The sequence below is a fragment of the Neolamprologus multifasciatus genome, chromosome 17 (assembly GCF_963576455.1).
Source record: "Neolamprologus multifasciatus chromosome 17, fNeoMul1.2, whole genome shotgun sequence".
Classification (NCBI taxonomy): domain Eukaryota; kingdom Metazoa; phylum Chordata; class Actinopteri; order Cichliformes; family Cichlidae; genus Neolamprologus; species Neolamprologus multifasciatus.
Genome location: NC_140455.1, coordinates 36,427,240 through 36,445,090, shown reverse-complemented (window position 1 = coordinate 36,445,090; position 17,851 = coordinate 36,427,240). Strand labels below are relative to the sequence as shown.

The 17,851-nt window shown below is 42.5% G+C and overlaps 1 protein-coding gene across 2 annotated transcripts in view; it reads right to left on the bottom strand.

The window, feature by feature from the left end:
• The window catches only part of syn3 (synapsin III), a 153,063-nt gene that overhangs the window by 86,074 nt on the left and 49,138 nt on the right, over positions 1 to 17,851 (bottom strand). For both annotated transcript variants that reach the window (XR_014870322.1, XM_085138576.1), the window contains exon 4: positions 14,396 to 14,487. Coding sequence is in view for 1 of the 2 variants with exons in the window: in XM_085138576.1 (XP_084994702.1) it covers positions 14,396 to 14,487 (92 nt within the window). In the remaining variant the exon portion in view is untranslated. The remainder of the gene's footprint in view (positions 1 to 14,395; positions 14,488 to 17,851) is intronic.

Genomic DNA, 17,851 nt, shown 5'->3' with positions numbered 1-17,851 from the left:
TCGGGCAGGTCATGGCGGACACACGATAGTTCGTGCTGACGTCTATTCCAACGTAGGAAGTGTTACGAACAGCTGATCAGATTGGCAAAGTGTGTTTCTGGAATATTATGTTTTTGTTGCTGCAAGTGCTTTTTATGCAGTTTTTGCAAAGCTATATGTGGAAGGAAACTGTGACCGAGGACAAGCTGATGGCATAAGATGTAAGTACAACTCCTCCGGTTTCATATGCAAAAAAGATTATTGTGCTAGCTCACGTGGTTGCAGTGCTACCGGGATTTAAAAATAGTTACGCAAAACGGAGCGTGCTGCTCTGACCGGCTTTAAAGGGTTAAGTCAATGGGAACCTAACACAGGGTGCTGGATAAAAACCACTAATGCTACCAGTCATATTCAAAGTGTTAAGGTGAATGAGTGACCCAACCCCAAGAGCAGTAAATTTAGGTCGGAGTAATGAGCGATATCACAAACTAACCCCCTCCTATTACCAGTTTTAATTTGCATTTACATAAATAACTACATTTCTATAAATATGTGAATGTAAATAATTTTGAGTAATTTAAAACTGAATTTCAGTTTTTGTATTACTGCAGCCCACCTGCAGTACTTTTTGCGTCCCATCAGGGGGCACCGGTCCACACTTTGGAAACCACTGGAGCTGGCTTTTCTGTTTCCCTGGCGAGTACGTTTTGTTTTGTTTTGTTTTTGTTTTAGTTAAAATCAACGTTACATTTAATCAGTGGACTGCAGGCGCATTGTTCTAACAAAACTAGCCAGCATTAGCTCAGAGGTCCCGACGTTTGCATCCTCATCAGAATATAGTCGCATTTAGTCACTATATAAAAAAATAAATAAATATATAAAAAAATACAAGGCAGCACGGTGGCACGGTGGTTAGCACTGTTGCCGTACAGCAAGAAGGTCCTGAGTTCAATTCCACCATCAGGCCGGGGTCTTTCTGTGTGGAGTTTGCATGTTCTCCCCGTGTTTGCGTGGGTTCCCTCCGGGTACTCCGGCTTCCTCCCACCGTCCAAAGACATGCAGCTTGTGGGGATAGGTTAATCGGATAATCCAAATTGTCACTAGGTGTGAATGTGAGTGCGAATGGTTGTCTGTCCCTGTGTGTTGGCCCTGCGACAGACTGGCGACCTGTCCAGGGTGTACCCCGCCTCTCGCCCTATGACAGCTGGGATAGGCTCCAGCGCCCCCGTGACCCTGAAAAGGATAAGCGGAAGCGAATGGATGGATGGATGGATAAATAATAGCCAAAACGCTAATCTAAAGGTTCAAAACAGCAGCGCGTAAGAGGTATCACAGCTGCTGTTCATCTTTTATATACAGTCTCAACCAGCACAGAGACGGCTCTGCGAGCCAATTAGCTCATAGCTGAAAAACACAGTTAGCTTAACACGTTAGAGATTGCATGATTTAAACAAGCTATAAGTGATCAATACAATGAAACAAATTATTTTATAATAAAATATATGTTCTACATGTTTGGTGTAGCAGCGCTCGTTGGCGTCTGTAGCTGCAGGACATTTCAAAGGACCCACAGCACCCGAGTGCAGCACAGACAGAAAAGGTTCTTGAGTTTTAGAAAATCTATGTTTGAGTTTGAACAGTTTGAAACAGCAGAAGCAAAAACGTGAACCTGAACACTGATGAGATTAAATAATTAATAAAGCCACTTTTATGAAGGTAAAACGATTGATTCAGTTTGCTGTTTTGGATTTTTAGTAAGGACAGGACACATGACGCTACCATATCCAAAGGCTCTTATTTCTCTCTGCGTCCCGTCGCTCCCTGTAGCCGAGCATCTTGTTGTGGTCCCCAAGTCTGACTCTAGGACTCCTTGTGGTTGCGGCCGTGGCTCCAGGCCTGGTGGCACCACAGTGACCTGGCAGCATCTCAGATCCTGGGAAGTTGCTGTCAGGGCTGCCAGAGGTCTGGATTGTCTCCAGCTGAGCTCGCGATCCGAGGCCGATCTTGACACGACACTGAGGTCACACAGAAAACAACCCAAAAAAAGAAACAGGGCCCAGCACCAAAAAAATAAAACTTCACACGTGTTAAATCTAAACAGCAGTGGGAGAAACTTTAGCGTGCCGCAATTTTGAGAATGTTTAGTTGTTGAAGATTAGGAAAAAGAGTCCCACGGGAGGCAGATGTAATGAGGAAAAGGAGCTGCGAGAGGAACACAGCGCCAAATGACCTCTGGCAGGAGGGGAAATGAGCGTTGTTAGGAGTTCGAGTGAATTAGCGGGGCCATTTGTATTCATGGCTATATTACAAAAGCAGAGATGGTGGATCGGGCCTCACGGCCGCTGCATGCTTTCACTGCAGTCAAAAGAAACCACCCTCAGGCCTCCTAAAGCCACGTCTCAACTCAGCGTGTCTGTGAGCGGGATTTATTTGCTCGGTAACAAGATGAACCTGTTTGAGGTATTAAGTGTTCAGGCTGCTCTGGGCAGACAGTTCCTTCCCTGATTAAAATGGGTTTTTAAGGGGGTCAGCAGAAGGGGGGCGGGATGCTAAGGATTCTTTGCTAGCCAATGTGTGTGTGCGTGAACAGCCTCTGTGTGGTCTAAATTGTAAATTGTCACCTGAGGTAACCAAAGGCGGAGAGTCTTGTTATATGTGCAGAAGGGATTTGGGAAGCGGGGGTGGCCTTCTTTGGCGGGTAGCTCTCGGCATAGAAAATTAAATGAAAAGAGGGGGTAAAAAAAAGAAAGAAACAGGACAAGGATCTGCTAATGTAATCTGGCGGCCTCCCTCCCTCTGTCCATCTGTGGGGTTGAGAATGGCGAGGAATGTGACGAGCCAATTCAGGCATTTGAGACAGAGAGTGAATATAGCGCAGAATCAAGAGAAGTCTGGATCTAATGTTGAAACCGATTCAGAGCATCACCTCCACGGTTCGTCCAAAATTAGGTTTTCATTGACAGAAAATGACAGAACTGCAATTTGGGCCCAAACGATGAACGTGATCATTTGTTATATGTGTATTTACCCATCACTGCCCTCACCTGGGCTCTTGGTGACGAATAACAATAGCATATTTTACATCCTTTAAATAAGCTCATTTTAAATAGTGGAGTTATTGATCAGTTTGGGGTTTTTTTTGTGTGAACTTGTGTTTATCTACAAAAAGACTCCACAGGACATTTTTAAGTAATATTAAAACGTCAGTCAGTCTGTTTTCTAGACCTCTGCATCACCACCTGAAGCCCGCTGAAGGGAGCAAAGTTTGACCAATCACAGCAATGAGGTGTGACCAGAAGCGACTTTCTGAAGAGTCACTTGGATGAGTGATGAAACGTTTCTCCCACTGAAAATGCTCCGTCCGGATGATGGGATTTACTTATCTGGATGATTGGGCATGCATTGAGACATTTTAGAGCAGCGGTCCCCAACCCCCGGGCCATGGACCGGTACCGGTCCGTGAGTCGTTTATTTTGTTGTATTTATCCGCGACCAGTGTTGGTCAAGTTACTTGAAAAAAGTAAGTAACTAATTACTGATTACTTCCCCAAAAAAGTAATCCCGTTACTTTACTGATTACCTATTTTCAAAAGTAATTAATTACTTAGTTACTTAGTTACTTTTTAAAAACACGATTTACAACCTGAATAGGTGATAAAGTGATAGATCTTTCAGCCCAATTCTACTTTTTCTACATAATCATCATACAAAATGTAATCAAATGGAAAAATCTCTTTTTAAAACTTGTTTTATTCGTTTTAATCTTTTAACTTTATGCATCAAGCAAAAATTTAATTATCTGCAACATTCTCTGACTGGAAGAAATTAGTTTAATATTTAAACCTATTTTCTGCACATTCCAGCACATAAAATAAAATATTTTTTGTGTTTACACTCAGTCTTTCAAATAGATGCAAGTAAAACACAGCAGAAAATAAATAAAGTCAAAGACTAGCGGTCCTGTTGCTCTATTTTCACCTGTAAAGCAGGAGTGGGGTAGGCGGAGGGTTACCCTGGTGCAGGTGTGCAGCGGTCAGTGGAAGAATCCGCGAGTTTCTCTGTGAGTTTCCCATTACGTCGTAGCTACTCGGTGTTTGCTCGGAAGTTTAGGGGTTTTTTCGCTGTAAAAAGAAGTTTTCTTCCCACGCACAACGGACACTAATGTTTTTGTCACTTTTTATGGAATCAAACTCAAAGTAAGGTCAGTACTTCCACGCTTTAAACGCTGCACGCTCATACTCTCTCCGCACTCGATATATGATCCATTGTTGATCTGCACACAGCTGTTGTCACGAACGTCGCACTCGCTTACGTCACTGTCATGAGACATTCTCGCAAAAAAATCACGGTTTTAGTAACGCAGTAACGCAGCGTTCCTACGGGAAAGTAACGGTAATCTAATTACCGTTTTTGCAATAGTAATCCCTTACTTTACTCGTTACTTGAAAAAAGTAATCTGATTACAAGTAATGCATTACTGCCCATCTCTGGTAATAAATAATAAATACATAAAAGAGAAATAGGGAAATGAATATAGCTGCTACAGTGACCATCAAACCATGAAAACATATTGAAAGGCTATAATAATAATATGAAACGATAGATGTTTTCATATCATCATCCGATATATGTCGTTAACCCACTCCTTTATAAACACAGACAGATTGGTTGCAACATGTTGCCAATCTGCACCCACGAGTACAGCTCCGTTATAGTGCTACATTAAAGCGAGGTTGCAGAGTACCTGTGTCTTTTTGCAGCTAACATCACTAAGTAAGGAGGAACTTCTGAGTTGCTCTTTCTAATCTACGAGCTTCTGGTTGGACTCTGAATGTCGCTGCTATTCTGTCCACACAACTGCTGCTTTTGTCTGGAGCTAAGTGGGTTAATAATACTCACCATTTCATCATCTACTAAATGTATTTGCTGAACTTTATGCAAAAGGTCATTTGGAGTGGTTCACTTGTGAGATCGAGTGTTACTGTAAGTATCAGTGTCCTCGAGGGTATAATAATGTGTGCAGAAGTATTAATTAGATCCTCCAAGACTAGTAAAATGTTTTATAAAACTGTGATCCTCGCCACGATGACGGTTCAGTGTTGCATTACAGAGAACACGCCAACGCTTCTCAGTCCTCCACGTCCACTCTAATTGTACATTTATATTTTAAGCATCTGGCTCCAGCCCCAAACTACTTCCAGTGAGTGCAACAGTAAAACAAGCTCAATAAAATACTCAACCGCCAGCAGTTAACGTCCCCGTAGCCCAATATTAATCACCACTAATGAATCATCCGCCTTTATTGACCACAGTCAGAGCTCTGTGAAGATGGCAGAGGAGAGGAACACTGCTCCGTGGCTTATCAAACTTTGGCTGCCGCGACCAGCGTTCCCACTTTGAGCCGAGCAGCCTGGCTGGAGGTTTTGGCAGCAGAGAGCAGAGAAGCCAAAGGGCTGACTACAGCAGAGCAGCAGGGGATAAAACGCCAGAACTACTGTACCTTGTGGTGTGTCACTCTGCTCTACTGTAGGCTGTACAGCTTGTGCCACGTTGCACGTTTTTCCTTTGCTGTCCATACACAAATGCCAAGTTAGGCGAGGGTTCAAAGAACAAGAGAAATAAAGAGAAGGATAAAAAAATAATGGAAGATAAATAAATAAGTACAAAAATAAGTAAAGGAAGACGAGTGCGGTTTGCAAATGTTGATGTAGATGGAGCTTAATGTGCAAAATGAACTTAGTGTGCAAAGTGTCTGACGTGCAAATTGCAGTTGAGGTAGGTCAGCTGTTCAGGAGTCTGACAGCAGGGGGGAAGGAGGAGCTGTTGAGTCGGGACGTTCTGGGTTTCACACTCCTAAACCTTCATCTGGAGGGCAGAAGTGTGAACAGTCCGTGTTGGGGGTGTGTGGGGTCTTTGAGGATGGAGGCGACGCTCCTCTGGACTCTGCAATGGTAGCTGCTCTGCAGAGAGATCAGCTGTGTGGTGTTCAGTGTCCAGGTGAGGTCCTCGCTGATGTGGACGCCCAGGTACCTAAAGCTGCTCACACTCCTGGACAAACAGCGGCTGGTGAGGCCTCTTCTTCTTCTTCCTCATGTCCACAATCATCTCCTTTGTTTTATCAGTGTTGAGGGTTGTTGTCCTCACACCGTGACACCACACCGGCATTCTTAACATTTCCTATGTTTAGGCAGGAAGTCCATAAAGCACCAAGACTAATCACGTGCATTTGTTGGACACTAAGGTTCAGCCGGCTAAATCACCAGGTTGGCGTCATCGCTTTCTTGCCAAATCTTGATCTTGGTTAAGGATCTTGTCAAATGCAACAGCCAATGTGCATCTTATCCTGCTTTGCTACTGCAGTGGCAAAAGTGGCGACCGTGGCTCAGGGGGTTGGGAAGCGTATCTGTAACCGGAAGGTCGCCGGTTCGATCCCCGGGTTCTCTGTCCTGGTCGTTGGGCAAGACACTTTACCCTACCGCCTACTGGTGTTGGCCAGATATGGCAGCCTCGCTTCTGTCAGTCTGCCCCAGGGCAGCTGTGGCTACAACTGTAGCTGCCTCCACCAGTGTGTGAATGCGAGAGTGAATGGCTGTATCCCAATTCAGGGTCTGCGGTCTTAAAGGCCGCATTTAAAGGCCAATTACGTCACAGCGACGTGACGAAGGCTGTCCCAATTCGAAGGCTGCTCAAAATGCGTCCTTCATTTCCCTGAATTTTAAGGACGTGGCGGTGTAGACTTCGTGGCCCAACATATCCCAGAATGCATAGCGCGGCGGTGGGTGTGGATAATTTTGCAGAAAAAAAACAGCGGATGAGGGGCGGCCGAAGAGTAAACTTTAAGTAAGTACTGAATATTATGTCACTTATTTATGTGCAAATGTTTAATAACGAAGAACATTAAAACATTACTGTTGGCCACATGTCGGCAAAGTCATGTGACATTAGTGACGTTTGTACTAACTTGGTTTTAAAGCCTTTACTTTAAAATATACGCCGTTCAATAGCTGAGCTTAATCAGAGAATGATCAAAGCTCATGTAGAAACAAACAAATGAACAAAAGATTTTCTCCTTCATTTCTGTCAAACAAAGCTGTACGAAACGTTTCCAGCTGTTAGTATCATGGTTGCTAGGCAACCTGGGCAGCGCGACGGAGGCTAGACCGTCCCATTTCACAAGCCTCGCACTTCCGGCCTTAGCGGCCTTTGAGTACGCGGCCCTTATGGACCGTTAAGGCTGCGTACTTTAAGGCTGCAGACCCTGAATTGGGATACAGCCAATGAATAGTAGTATTGTAAAGCGCTTTGGGTGCCTTGAAAAGCGCTACATAAAAATCCAATCCATTATTATTATTATTATTATTAAAAGTGTAAATAAACAGATTTTGGATCGCTTATGAAAATCTAACAGGGTGAAGATTTTCCAAAACTCCATTTTTGCATTTACATGAGGATATGGAAAATTGAGATTTAATCCCCCAACTTCAAAGGTGCGCGCCTTTAGCTCCTTTTCTGATGTCACATTACACGCCATGTTATCATTTGCAGGTTTTTGATTGGCTAACATTTCTTCACAGTGTGCGTTATAGCGCCACCTGTCGCTCTGCCATGAACTTGAAATCCCTTGAGATCATTTCTTAAGTTTTTGTGTTTCGGAAAAATCCCCATTTAAAAAAATACCCGTGTAAGTGTGGAAATAAGAAGCCTAAGAATCCCATTTGGCAGCAACAACTGCTGTCCTTGGATAACAGCAGGTCCAAGCGTGGCGTGCTGGAGTGAATGTGGTGCATGCATAAGTAGACACATTGTGTTTTTATGTGTATCTAATGATAAGAATGAGGCTGGATTTTTGCAATAGCTACATTTATGCTTTCAGGCTTTAGGCCTAGTTCACATTTGCGTTGCCTTTTACAGCGAGCATCAGCTGAGACAACACTGCACTCAGTCAGCAGCAGCCCACAAACCAGCTGCTGCAATCAGCAACCGTGCAAGAGCTAAGAGACGCAGCTCTCCCAAAGAAAAGATCGCCATCCAAGAAGATGGGCGTAAAACACAGGTAAGACAGCTCCACAACAACCTCGCACAAAAAGACGAGGTCCACGAAAAATCTGTGAAAAACCAACACCTCGGATCAAAGCACACACGGACCTCGTCTCGTGAGAAAAGGTGTAGAACGACGCCTGTGCTGCTCTTCAAGATAACGTCGCTCAGCAGGAATCCTGCATAACCAAAGTCCAAAAGGAGGAGAAGGAGAGAAACATTCCCTCTGAGAATTTCTGGATGAAGGGAATCAGTGAGATGGAAAAGCAAGAGAGGCAGAAAAAGGCACGAAACTCTTCATCAGCAGGATCCAACAGCTTCAGGTGCGCAGCCTGAGCTGATCGTTTGATTTCACGATAATGTTCTGTTGGATCCCAAAAGCTGGTTTCAGAATGTTTCAAAGTTTAATGCAGAATCCTTGGTGATTTTTTTTGTCAAACAGCTTGCACTTTAGAAAAGGAGGAGGAAGGAGAGGAGGAGGAGAAAGGAAGAGAAAGACTTGGGGGAGATGGAGGGAAGAGGAAAATGCAGAGGAAAGACAATGAAAGAGGGAGGAGGCACAGAGGAGCGCGGAGAAAGCAACTTTGATTCCTACCGTTTCCCCTCTCCACCTTCCTCCATCTGGCCCCTAACTCAGCGGTCTCCAACCTTTTTTGCACCACGGACCGGTTTATGCCCGACAATATTTTCACATATTTATCTGCGACACCTTAAAGGCTGCTTTAAAGTGTCGCGGATAAATACAACAAAATAAAACTAGTACCGGTACCGAAAAAAATACGATTTATTCATAACACACGTGAAAAGACCAAGGAAAACCGAGTAAACGATAAAAACGATAACAAAATGACGCTGAAAACCGATAAAAACCCTGAAAACTATACATTTCACACCTGAGCCTCAACTCTCGCGGCCCGGTACCAAACGACTCACGGACCGGTACCGGTCCGAGGCCCGGGGGTTGGGGACCGCTGCCCTAACTCATCCCTCTCAGAAACTGCCTCCAGCACCAGCTCTCCCATTGCTCCACCACATCCAGAACACTGTGTGAAGGATTCAGGAGACAGCAAACCAGAATCCTACATCTCCTCCATTTTATCCCCATCACACCTCGATCCTTTACCCCCCCAACCCTTTTGCCTTACACAATACCCTTCACCCTCCCTCCGTCCCTCCATTTTGCTTCACTGTTCTACTGTAAACAGTTATAAACAGCTGTAAATAGCTCAATAAAATGTAATCGATTACATCTAAATCTACAGTGTTTTACTACTAGCATGTTTTAGATTTCAGTGTGATCGGGGGAGTCGACAAATGAATATTGATGGATGAGGTCATATGAACAAAAAGTGTGTGTTCATCACTCATGTTAATATTTAAATGCATCTCAGCACTAGGGCTGCCACAAACGATTATTTTGATAGTCGACTAATCAGATCATCATCCATTGGACGTAAAACGTACAGCTTATTGCACCAGCAGCATCTGCTCTTATATAACTATCATTAGCTTACAGCTTTAAGTGTGTAAGGTATGTGCTAACTAAAAATAAAGATGATAGTTTATTAAATTTTAATGAAATTTGCAGATTGTTTTAGTGAAGTTTAATAAACTCCTTGCTATCTAAAATATAACAGGACACCGGAGTAAATTCTCCAGCATCTCACACTTCTGATAATCAGCTGTCTGCTTGATGTTTATTCAGCTGTGTAAAAACTTTAATCTCAGCCAAACCGATTTACTCAGGAACAAATAAAATACTAAAAAAAAAGCCAAACAATAACATTTTTAAGTTATCTAAGTGACTTATATATGTTTAACCTGAGTAGTGAAAGACGGCGGTGGGTTTGAAAACAATCTGCCGGGAGTCCGGTGTTCTCACGGTCTCTAGTTAGCCTAGCCCCCGGCTAGCTATCGAGCTAGTGGGTAACAGACGTCTCCGAAAACGTCTGAGCGCTTTTGAAAATATGTGGTGTCTTGATAAACTGAGCAGATATTTGAGGTTTACACAGCTACATTCTCGCCTGAAAATATGTTAAACGTTTATTTTGTGACCCAGAAAGAATAATAAGAGTAATATTAACACTAACTAGCTGCTGCTATTGTTGGAAACTGAGCTGGGCTGCGCTATGAATTCTGGGACACAGCTTCTTCTTCTTCGGGGTTAAACGGCAGCTGGCATCCTTGTACATGCAGTGCTGCCATCTTCTGTTTCAGTTCGTTATTACACTCTTAAATCCTACTACTTATTCCTGCGTCTTTTGTGATCTTACAAAGCTACAAACGACGCGTCGACTATTAAATCAGTCGTCGACGATTTTGATAGTCGACGTAATCGTGACTAGTCGACTAATCGTGGCAGCCCTACTCAGCACTGATAACTGGGTTACGCTGACAACAAAGACAAAAACCAATATTTAAAAGACACTTTGTATCTCTATACCCTCTAATAAAGTCCTCACTCCTGCTGGTTCCTAGTGCACAGTTTAGACATCCAAGTCAATTCAAGTCAGCATCTGTAATTTTGCTGACTGCTTGGGTTTAACTGCATTCCCAGTTGAAAGTATAAAGACAGTTGAAAGATTACACGACTGCCCTGCTAATCTCTAATCTAATCTCTAAACTCACCAGATGACAAACATTTTGTTTTCAGATACAGTCTCTTTTCCATGAGATGTAACTCTCGCCACACCTCAAATATTAAACTATCAAATCAAACTTGAATCTCTTAAGAGATAAAAACAGATTAAAGAGCTAAAGATCCAAATAAATCCATGAGTGAACTGATTAATATCTTTCATTTTCATGCACATGGATATATCAGGTCAGAGAGCTTGTTACATTCAATGGCTATTTGCCTTGTTACACCACATAAGCACAACATGTAAAGTCCATCTTCTACAGCTTAGAGCGTACTGTGCAAAAACCTTGGGCTGTCCCTCTTTTTTTCTATTTTGCAAAATGTGAAACAGGTGCAGAAATGTATTGAAATATGCACAAATCCTCAGATTTGTACAATTCTAACAAGCTTGAAAGTCAATATTCGGCTCCACATTTGGCTAGCTTTCTTTTTGTTTCTTTAAATCTTCTTTAAAGTCTTCAGGAACAGTTCTTCAGACTTCTTGAGGGTCATTCAAAGCTCTTCTTTGGAGTTTGCTCCGTTTTCGGTCAACACGATCCCACACTGCTTTAATAATATTGAGCTCCCGGCTCTGGGGAGACCAGTCCTCGACTGATTCTGTTCCTCTGTGTCTTTTTCTATCAAGGTATGATTTTTCTGCACGGGCAGTGTGTTTAGAGCCATTATCATGCCACTGCCAATCACTCTTTCCTTAGTAAATCGACTTCCGTGGTGGATAGTACTTTCCTGCATTCATAATCGACAAAATTTCCAACACCACTCGCTGATATACAGCACCAAGCCATGACACAGCCTTCTCCGTATCTTAGTTTCCCTGTCAAGAAGTCATTCCTTAAGAATGGCTTCTTGAGTTACAAGAATAAGATTCAGAATAATAAATGATAAGCTAAGCCCAAATAATCTGGCAGTGAATGTCAGTGTTTGTGAGCGAGGCAGCAGTAACACCATCTGTAACCAATTTGGCTTCTCCACCATTACAGCAACATCATGAAAAATATTCAACCCCCACAATAACCTCAGTGTCAACTCTGACAACAGGTGGCATTGTAACATCAGCACCGTTCGCCTTCTCGGTCGGCAGTTATTCTCACTTCATTTGTAACATGGTCAGGCTTCTTCCCATAACTCGCCATACGCAAAAATATTTCGAGAGGAAAATTAATTTAATGAGATAACAAACATAGATGGTAACCCAGCAATTATAAAAAAACATCGATATTGTGTGTATAATATGCACATGTCATTGTTCTTTTTGGATGATTTTGCACAGTTTAGGTTACATCTAAGTATTCTCTTTTATTTTTATTTTAAATGTAATTATTTATAAAACACCGTACAGTTATTCCTACTATTTTATTTCATTTTCAAGTTTTCTATAGCTACAGTATCACAACCATAGTTATTATTAATATCATTTTTGTTATTACTATTATTTTGTTTTGTCTCCTCCGACTCCCATTTTGCTCCACTGCTGCTACATATTAGCTGGATGTTAGCAGCTAATAGGAAGTACCTACATTTTGGTTTGTTTTGCTTAGGACTGGAAACAGTGCAGTCCAATTGCTGAAAAGTCCATTGGAAAAGTAACATTTTTAACTACCATCTAAAGTGCACTGCTTGGGTTCAGACCACTTCATTGGTTGATCCAATGATTGCCTAAGAAAGACAAATGATTAGCCAATTAGTGCCATCCAAGCTAAAACCCAGGAAGAGTAATAACTGAAATTACTGGTACCTATCTCAAAAGCCTAGGTGACTTCCTTCTGGAGTTATCGCAGTTACCACACTTATAGGAAACTTGACCTCTGACCTTGACCTTGAGGTTGAGGTTACTAAGATTCTAAGAGTTTTAGTACACACCTATTATGTCAACTTGAAAGTTCTACATTGCTTTGTTCTGAAGTTATTGCATTTTCAAACCGATGTGTTCACATTGCCCGCCTACCCGCCACTACACTATCAGGCTTTTACAGCTAAGACGTAAAACGGAAGAACAATAAGTAGACAGAGGTGTAATATCAACAACGGCAATCATAGAACCGCATGTATGAGCAAAATATCTTAACTTAAAATTAAGTTGGATTTATCCTTGTACATGGGTCTCTAGAGGTTAGTTAAGACTAAGAGTAAATGCTGTCCCATGTGGAAATGGTTTAGACTGGCGCAACGTTATCTCACAGCATACATTTCATTTATGAAATTAATCATAATCTAGACGGACTCTTTTAGGAGCCCATTCTTGTGATTCTTGGAACAGGGTCGATAAAACAACAAAAATGGCGTTGACATCGAACAAAACGTTTGGTCAAGAGTAGGGATGGGTACCGTACCCATGGCACCGGTTCTGACATAAACGGTAGTAACCAGACCGAAAAGCAGCACATATTTCGGTGCTTCTTTTCGGCGCTTTTTTTTCCCTAAGCTGTGATACACTTTAGATTCTAGCCAATCATTTTACGTTTCCGAGGATAGTAGGCGGGTCCAGGTACGTACGTTCTTTTAGAGCAGAGCTACAGATTAAAAATGACCAAGGCGAAGCGGTCAAAAGTCTGGCTGTACTTCACAGCAAAAGATGCAAACTCAGCAGCTGCAACAAGTGCTTTAAGCTGATACTGTGATACTGTCAAAGGAGGTAACACCTCAAATCTGATGAAACACCTGGCGACGCATAGCGTTTTTTTAAAAGCCGCGAAATGCACCGTATTTGATAGCTTGCTGCGAGACCTCACACCGAGCACATCTACTGCGGGTGTGGTGCCTGTTATCGACCCGGAGTTAGCAACATCCCCCAAAAACCCGAAGTAGCTACATGCGGCTGTCTTCTTGTTTGATGGCAGATACTCCCTTCACCCTGGCCAAAAAGGCTAAAATGACCAAAGAAAAAGTGGAAAACAGCTAAACATGAGAGGTTTTTGAACAAATTTTGTGTTTTATATTCTTTAAGCACCGGTTTGAGCACCGTTTAAGCACCGGCACCGTTTCAAAAGTAACAGTTTGGTACCGGTATCGGATAAAACCTAAACGATAACCATCCCTAGTCAAGAGCCATTCGTTGATCATTGTGTGCAAGTTTTTCTAAAATGTAACCAGTACTACAGGAAGAGAAGCCATTCTTGCGAGCTAAAGAATGAAAAGTTTGCTAATATTTTCATTTTTGACCCAACCGCTCAGTACATCACTGAAAACACCAAAGACATGACTTGTGTGGAGTCCAAGCTTGTCACCATCATCAGCCCACAACAGCTGTACTGAAAGGTTTCATGAAGTAAAAGCAACATGAGGTCTACATGTTATTTAGAAACATTTATGCAAAAAACTAGTACAAGTAGATTAATAGCAACCGTCAGTTTTGCCCGAGTTCTAATTCGGTCACTTAGCTACAACTCCTGCTTGTTTAACATGCATTTGCAGGGTGGAAAAACCTCACGGTGACGCTGTGAGAGCCAGAGATAAAAGAAAGTTCAAAAGCACATGAAAACTGTGACCAAAGTGAAAAGATTAAACAGTTTTCCACTGTCACACAGATTTTCCTGCAAGGATAAAAAAAATTAGTAAGCAAGCCGTTTTTAGTTTTTTCAAAGGCTAAATCGCATTAAAGCATTGATTTTATAGAGTCTCACTCATGCCGGGGGAGGGGGGATGAAACACAGAGGCATGCTTAACAGCACTGAGAGAAAAGAAGTGTGCAGGCTCACTGTGGCACAGTATATATTGGATGGCCAAGTGCAAGTGTCTTACCTGATCACTTTGGTGCCACCTTTATTGACCTGCATGTCCACCATACATCCCGAGGTAACGTAGGAAGCCAAGTTGATCTCTGAGAACTCTGCCTAGGAGTAACGAAGACAAGGCATGTCAAGATCATACAACGACATGCACAAACATTTCACAGTCCCTTTGAATCAGTGTCTGCAGGCTGGAAGAAATATGGACACTGTGTTAGACTGCAATCAAATTTGACTTTATGTTGTTTGTGAAAAGTACCAACAACCAACGAGATAGTGCTACAACACACTCTTTCACCCCCATTTTACATTTCTGCACTTGCATGGAAATGAGCAAAATACAGAGTGACAAAGTGAGCTGGTGAGAGAAGGCTAATTGAGTTATTCCCAGTCAGTGGCCTCCTGGACAGTGAGGGCCTTGTGAAAGGCCGTAGCCTGGCTACCTAATGACTCAGTCAAACTTCCAGAAATACTCAGAAGGAAAGGCGACAGTTGACTTCTGGGAATGGACTTTGTGCACGATTGGGAGGGATGATTCAAATTTCCTTGTACTGATTGTCACAACAGCCCATAAATCTATTCGTGTTTACTGCTTTGGACCAGATTTCAGAGTAGAGTAAAAGTAATTCTGTCAGATTGATAACCAAGTTACTGCAAAGGATTTCTCAAGGTTTCCTAAAGAAATGATCAAAATAGTAAGAAACTTTGTTGCAGCTAGGCAGCAATGAGGAAATAGGAAATTACTCCAGTGTGTGCCAGAACACCATAACATCATTAATGGGTGTGCGCATACTTCTGACTGCACCATTCAGTGATGCTGGTCAGAGGTACATCAGACCTTCCTTTCCCTAAACAAGCTCCAACCATTAGAGAATGATCTCAGCACATATGCAGGCAAAGAAAAGCTCATAAAGAAACTCTTTGTAGACCAGAACTACAGGCAAACCTGCTAAAATGGGAAAACAACAACAAATGTGCCTTTTGGATTTGTGCGTGGAGGTCACGTTCAGCATCATGCTCAGGTTTAGAAATCAATGAGGTCCAAATTTGTTTTTGCTAATATCTTATGTTTAAGGTGAAGCACCTCTAATAACCAACAGAAAAGGCTACACTTCAGAGGAGACGGGCTCCTGGAGTTGCAAATAATCAAAACCGGAAATTTTGAAAGCTGTAAAAAAATATATTTTATCATCTTCCTTCTTTTGTGGGAGTAAAAAGAAACGTGAGCTATATGTATAGCATAATATCCATCCATTCGCTTCCGCTTATCCTTTTTCAGGGTCGCGGGGGGCGCTGGAGCCTATCCCAGCTGTCATAGGGCGAGAGGCGGGGTACACCCTGGACAGGTCGCCAGTCTGTCGCAGGGCCAACACACAGAGACAGACAACCATTCGCACTCACATTCACACCTAGTGACAATTTGGATTATCCGATTAACCTATCCCCACAAGCTGCATGTCTTTGGACGGTGGGAGGAGGCCGGAGTACCCGGAGGGAACCCACGCAAACACGGGGAGAACATGCAAACTCCACACATATAGCATAATACTGAAAGTAAATACTGAAATTAAAACGGCACAAAGGAAAAAGTTACTTACTCAGTGGCTCTGGCCCTACTGTGCCTCTGATTCGCCCATCGCTCCTAAATCAACCTATTATCCTTCCTTGTGGGTGATTTATCAACCTAACCTTCTCAATACATCCCAGTAAGAGGGACAGTAGGACAGGCAGGGACTTCATAAAATTTTCAAATTAAAAGTCATGTGGCAAATGAACACTGATTTGTCTCAGTTTTATTGTCTTGTTTTGGAAGAGAAATTACCGAGGTCCAGACCTTGGTGACCTAATATCTGTGGTAGGGTCACAATTTGGCATAAACAACATGAAAGCATGCCTTGTTTGCTCAGTCAACAGCTCAGGCTGCTGGTGGTGTAATGGTGTGGGAAATACTTCCTACCAAGTCGGAATCGTTTCAATGCCGCTGCTTATCTCAGTATTTTTGCTAATCATGCCATTCCCTCTATGACCACAGTATATCCATCTTCTGACTGCTGCTTAAAGCAGGACAATGCACCAGGTCACAATGCTCAGAACATCTCAAAGTGGTTTTTTGAACACGACAAAGAGTTCACTGTCCTCTGTACTCAAATAACCATCACAGTCATCAGATCTCAATCCAATAGAGCAACCGTGAGTGGAACAGTAGATTTGAATCATGGGTGTGCAACAACTGTGTGATGGTATCATGTCCATATGGAGCAGAATCTCTGAAGCATGTTTCCAGCATCTTATTGAATCTCTGCCAAGACAAAAGTGGATCCAACCCAGTTTCTACTAAAGTTTCTGCTGAGTGTATATCTACCTCTAACCATTAGACGAATGGTAATGAAGTTATGATTAGACCTTTACAGTCAACTGTGGCATTCACCCATATGGCCAACTTCAACTCCAGGACTTAAAAATCAACCACAAATTGTGGTTCAGCTCCACTTGGGCCTCATGTTCTCCCCAAGAATTCCCATATCCTCTAATTAAATAGTAAATGGACTAGTTCTTATGTAGTTTTTCTACTCTACGTGATCACTCGAAGCAAAGCACTCCGAGTGCACGACATGCTTCATTCATCCAATTCTCCGATGAATGCCTCAGAGAGTATCTTGAGGCATTGCCATTCAGTAGCTCACCCAAAGACACTTTGGCAAACAAACTGGAACAGCCAGAGACCAAAACACCAAACGTCCAGTACGTAGATAACTTTCTCTACCTCCTGAGCAAGTTTGTCTGTTCTTTGCTAGCCAACATTAATAACTCTGTGTTTATAATTGTGAATTACTCATGCTAGCTAAGATTAGCTAAAAACTCTCCAGCTGTACCTTCTTGTACAAATACATCATATCCACTTAAAAAAAACACAACACATGTTTACAGTCATTGGTGCCCCTACAGCTACTGTAGTCAGTTATAACGAGTTGAATTTCATTGTACAGCAGAAACAATATGTCTGCGTGATACAGGTCTCGCAAAATCGCTAGCCCGACGTCCCAGGGCTAGCGATTTTTCCAGTCGGGCTACCAAAATCTAACTCAGCCCTGCCCGTCGGGCTATCATAGGAAGGAAAATATATGTCTATGCTTTTGCATTCTTTTGCCAATGTAGCTGAGTAATTATGTCATTGGCATCGATGAGCCACTGTCAATATGTGACATATTGAAATCGCTTTTGAATTTGCACTTGCTTTTTGCTTTCACTTTCATTTTGCGATCGCGCGAACGGTGTGTAGAGAGCAGCAGCACTGATTGGTGAGTGACGATTAATTGCGCACCAATTCCTCTGACATCGTCTTATCACTCATTAGCTTACTATTCAATCGCGACAAGTGAAATCTCTCGCAGCAAGCTTAAACATGTGAGAGGTTGAGTGCGCAAAGAATCGCTGACCGTTATGTAAGTATGTGTGTAAAAGCAGCAGG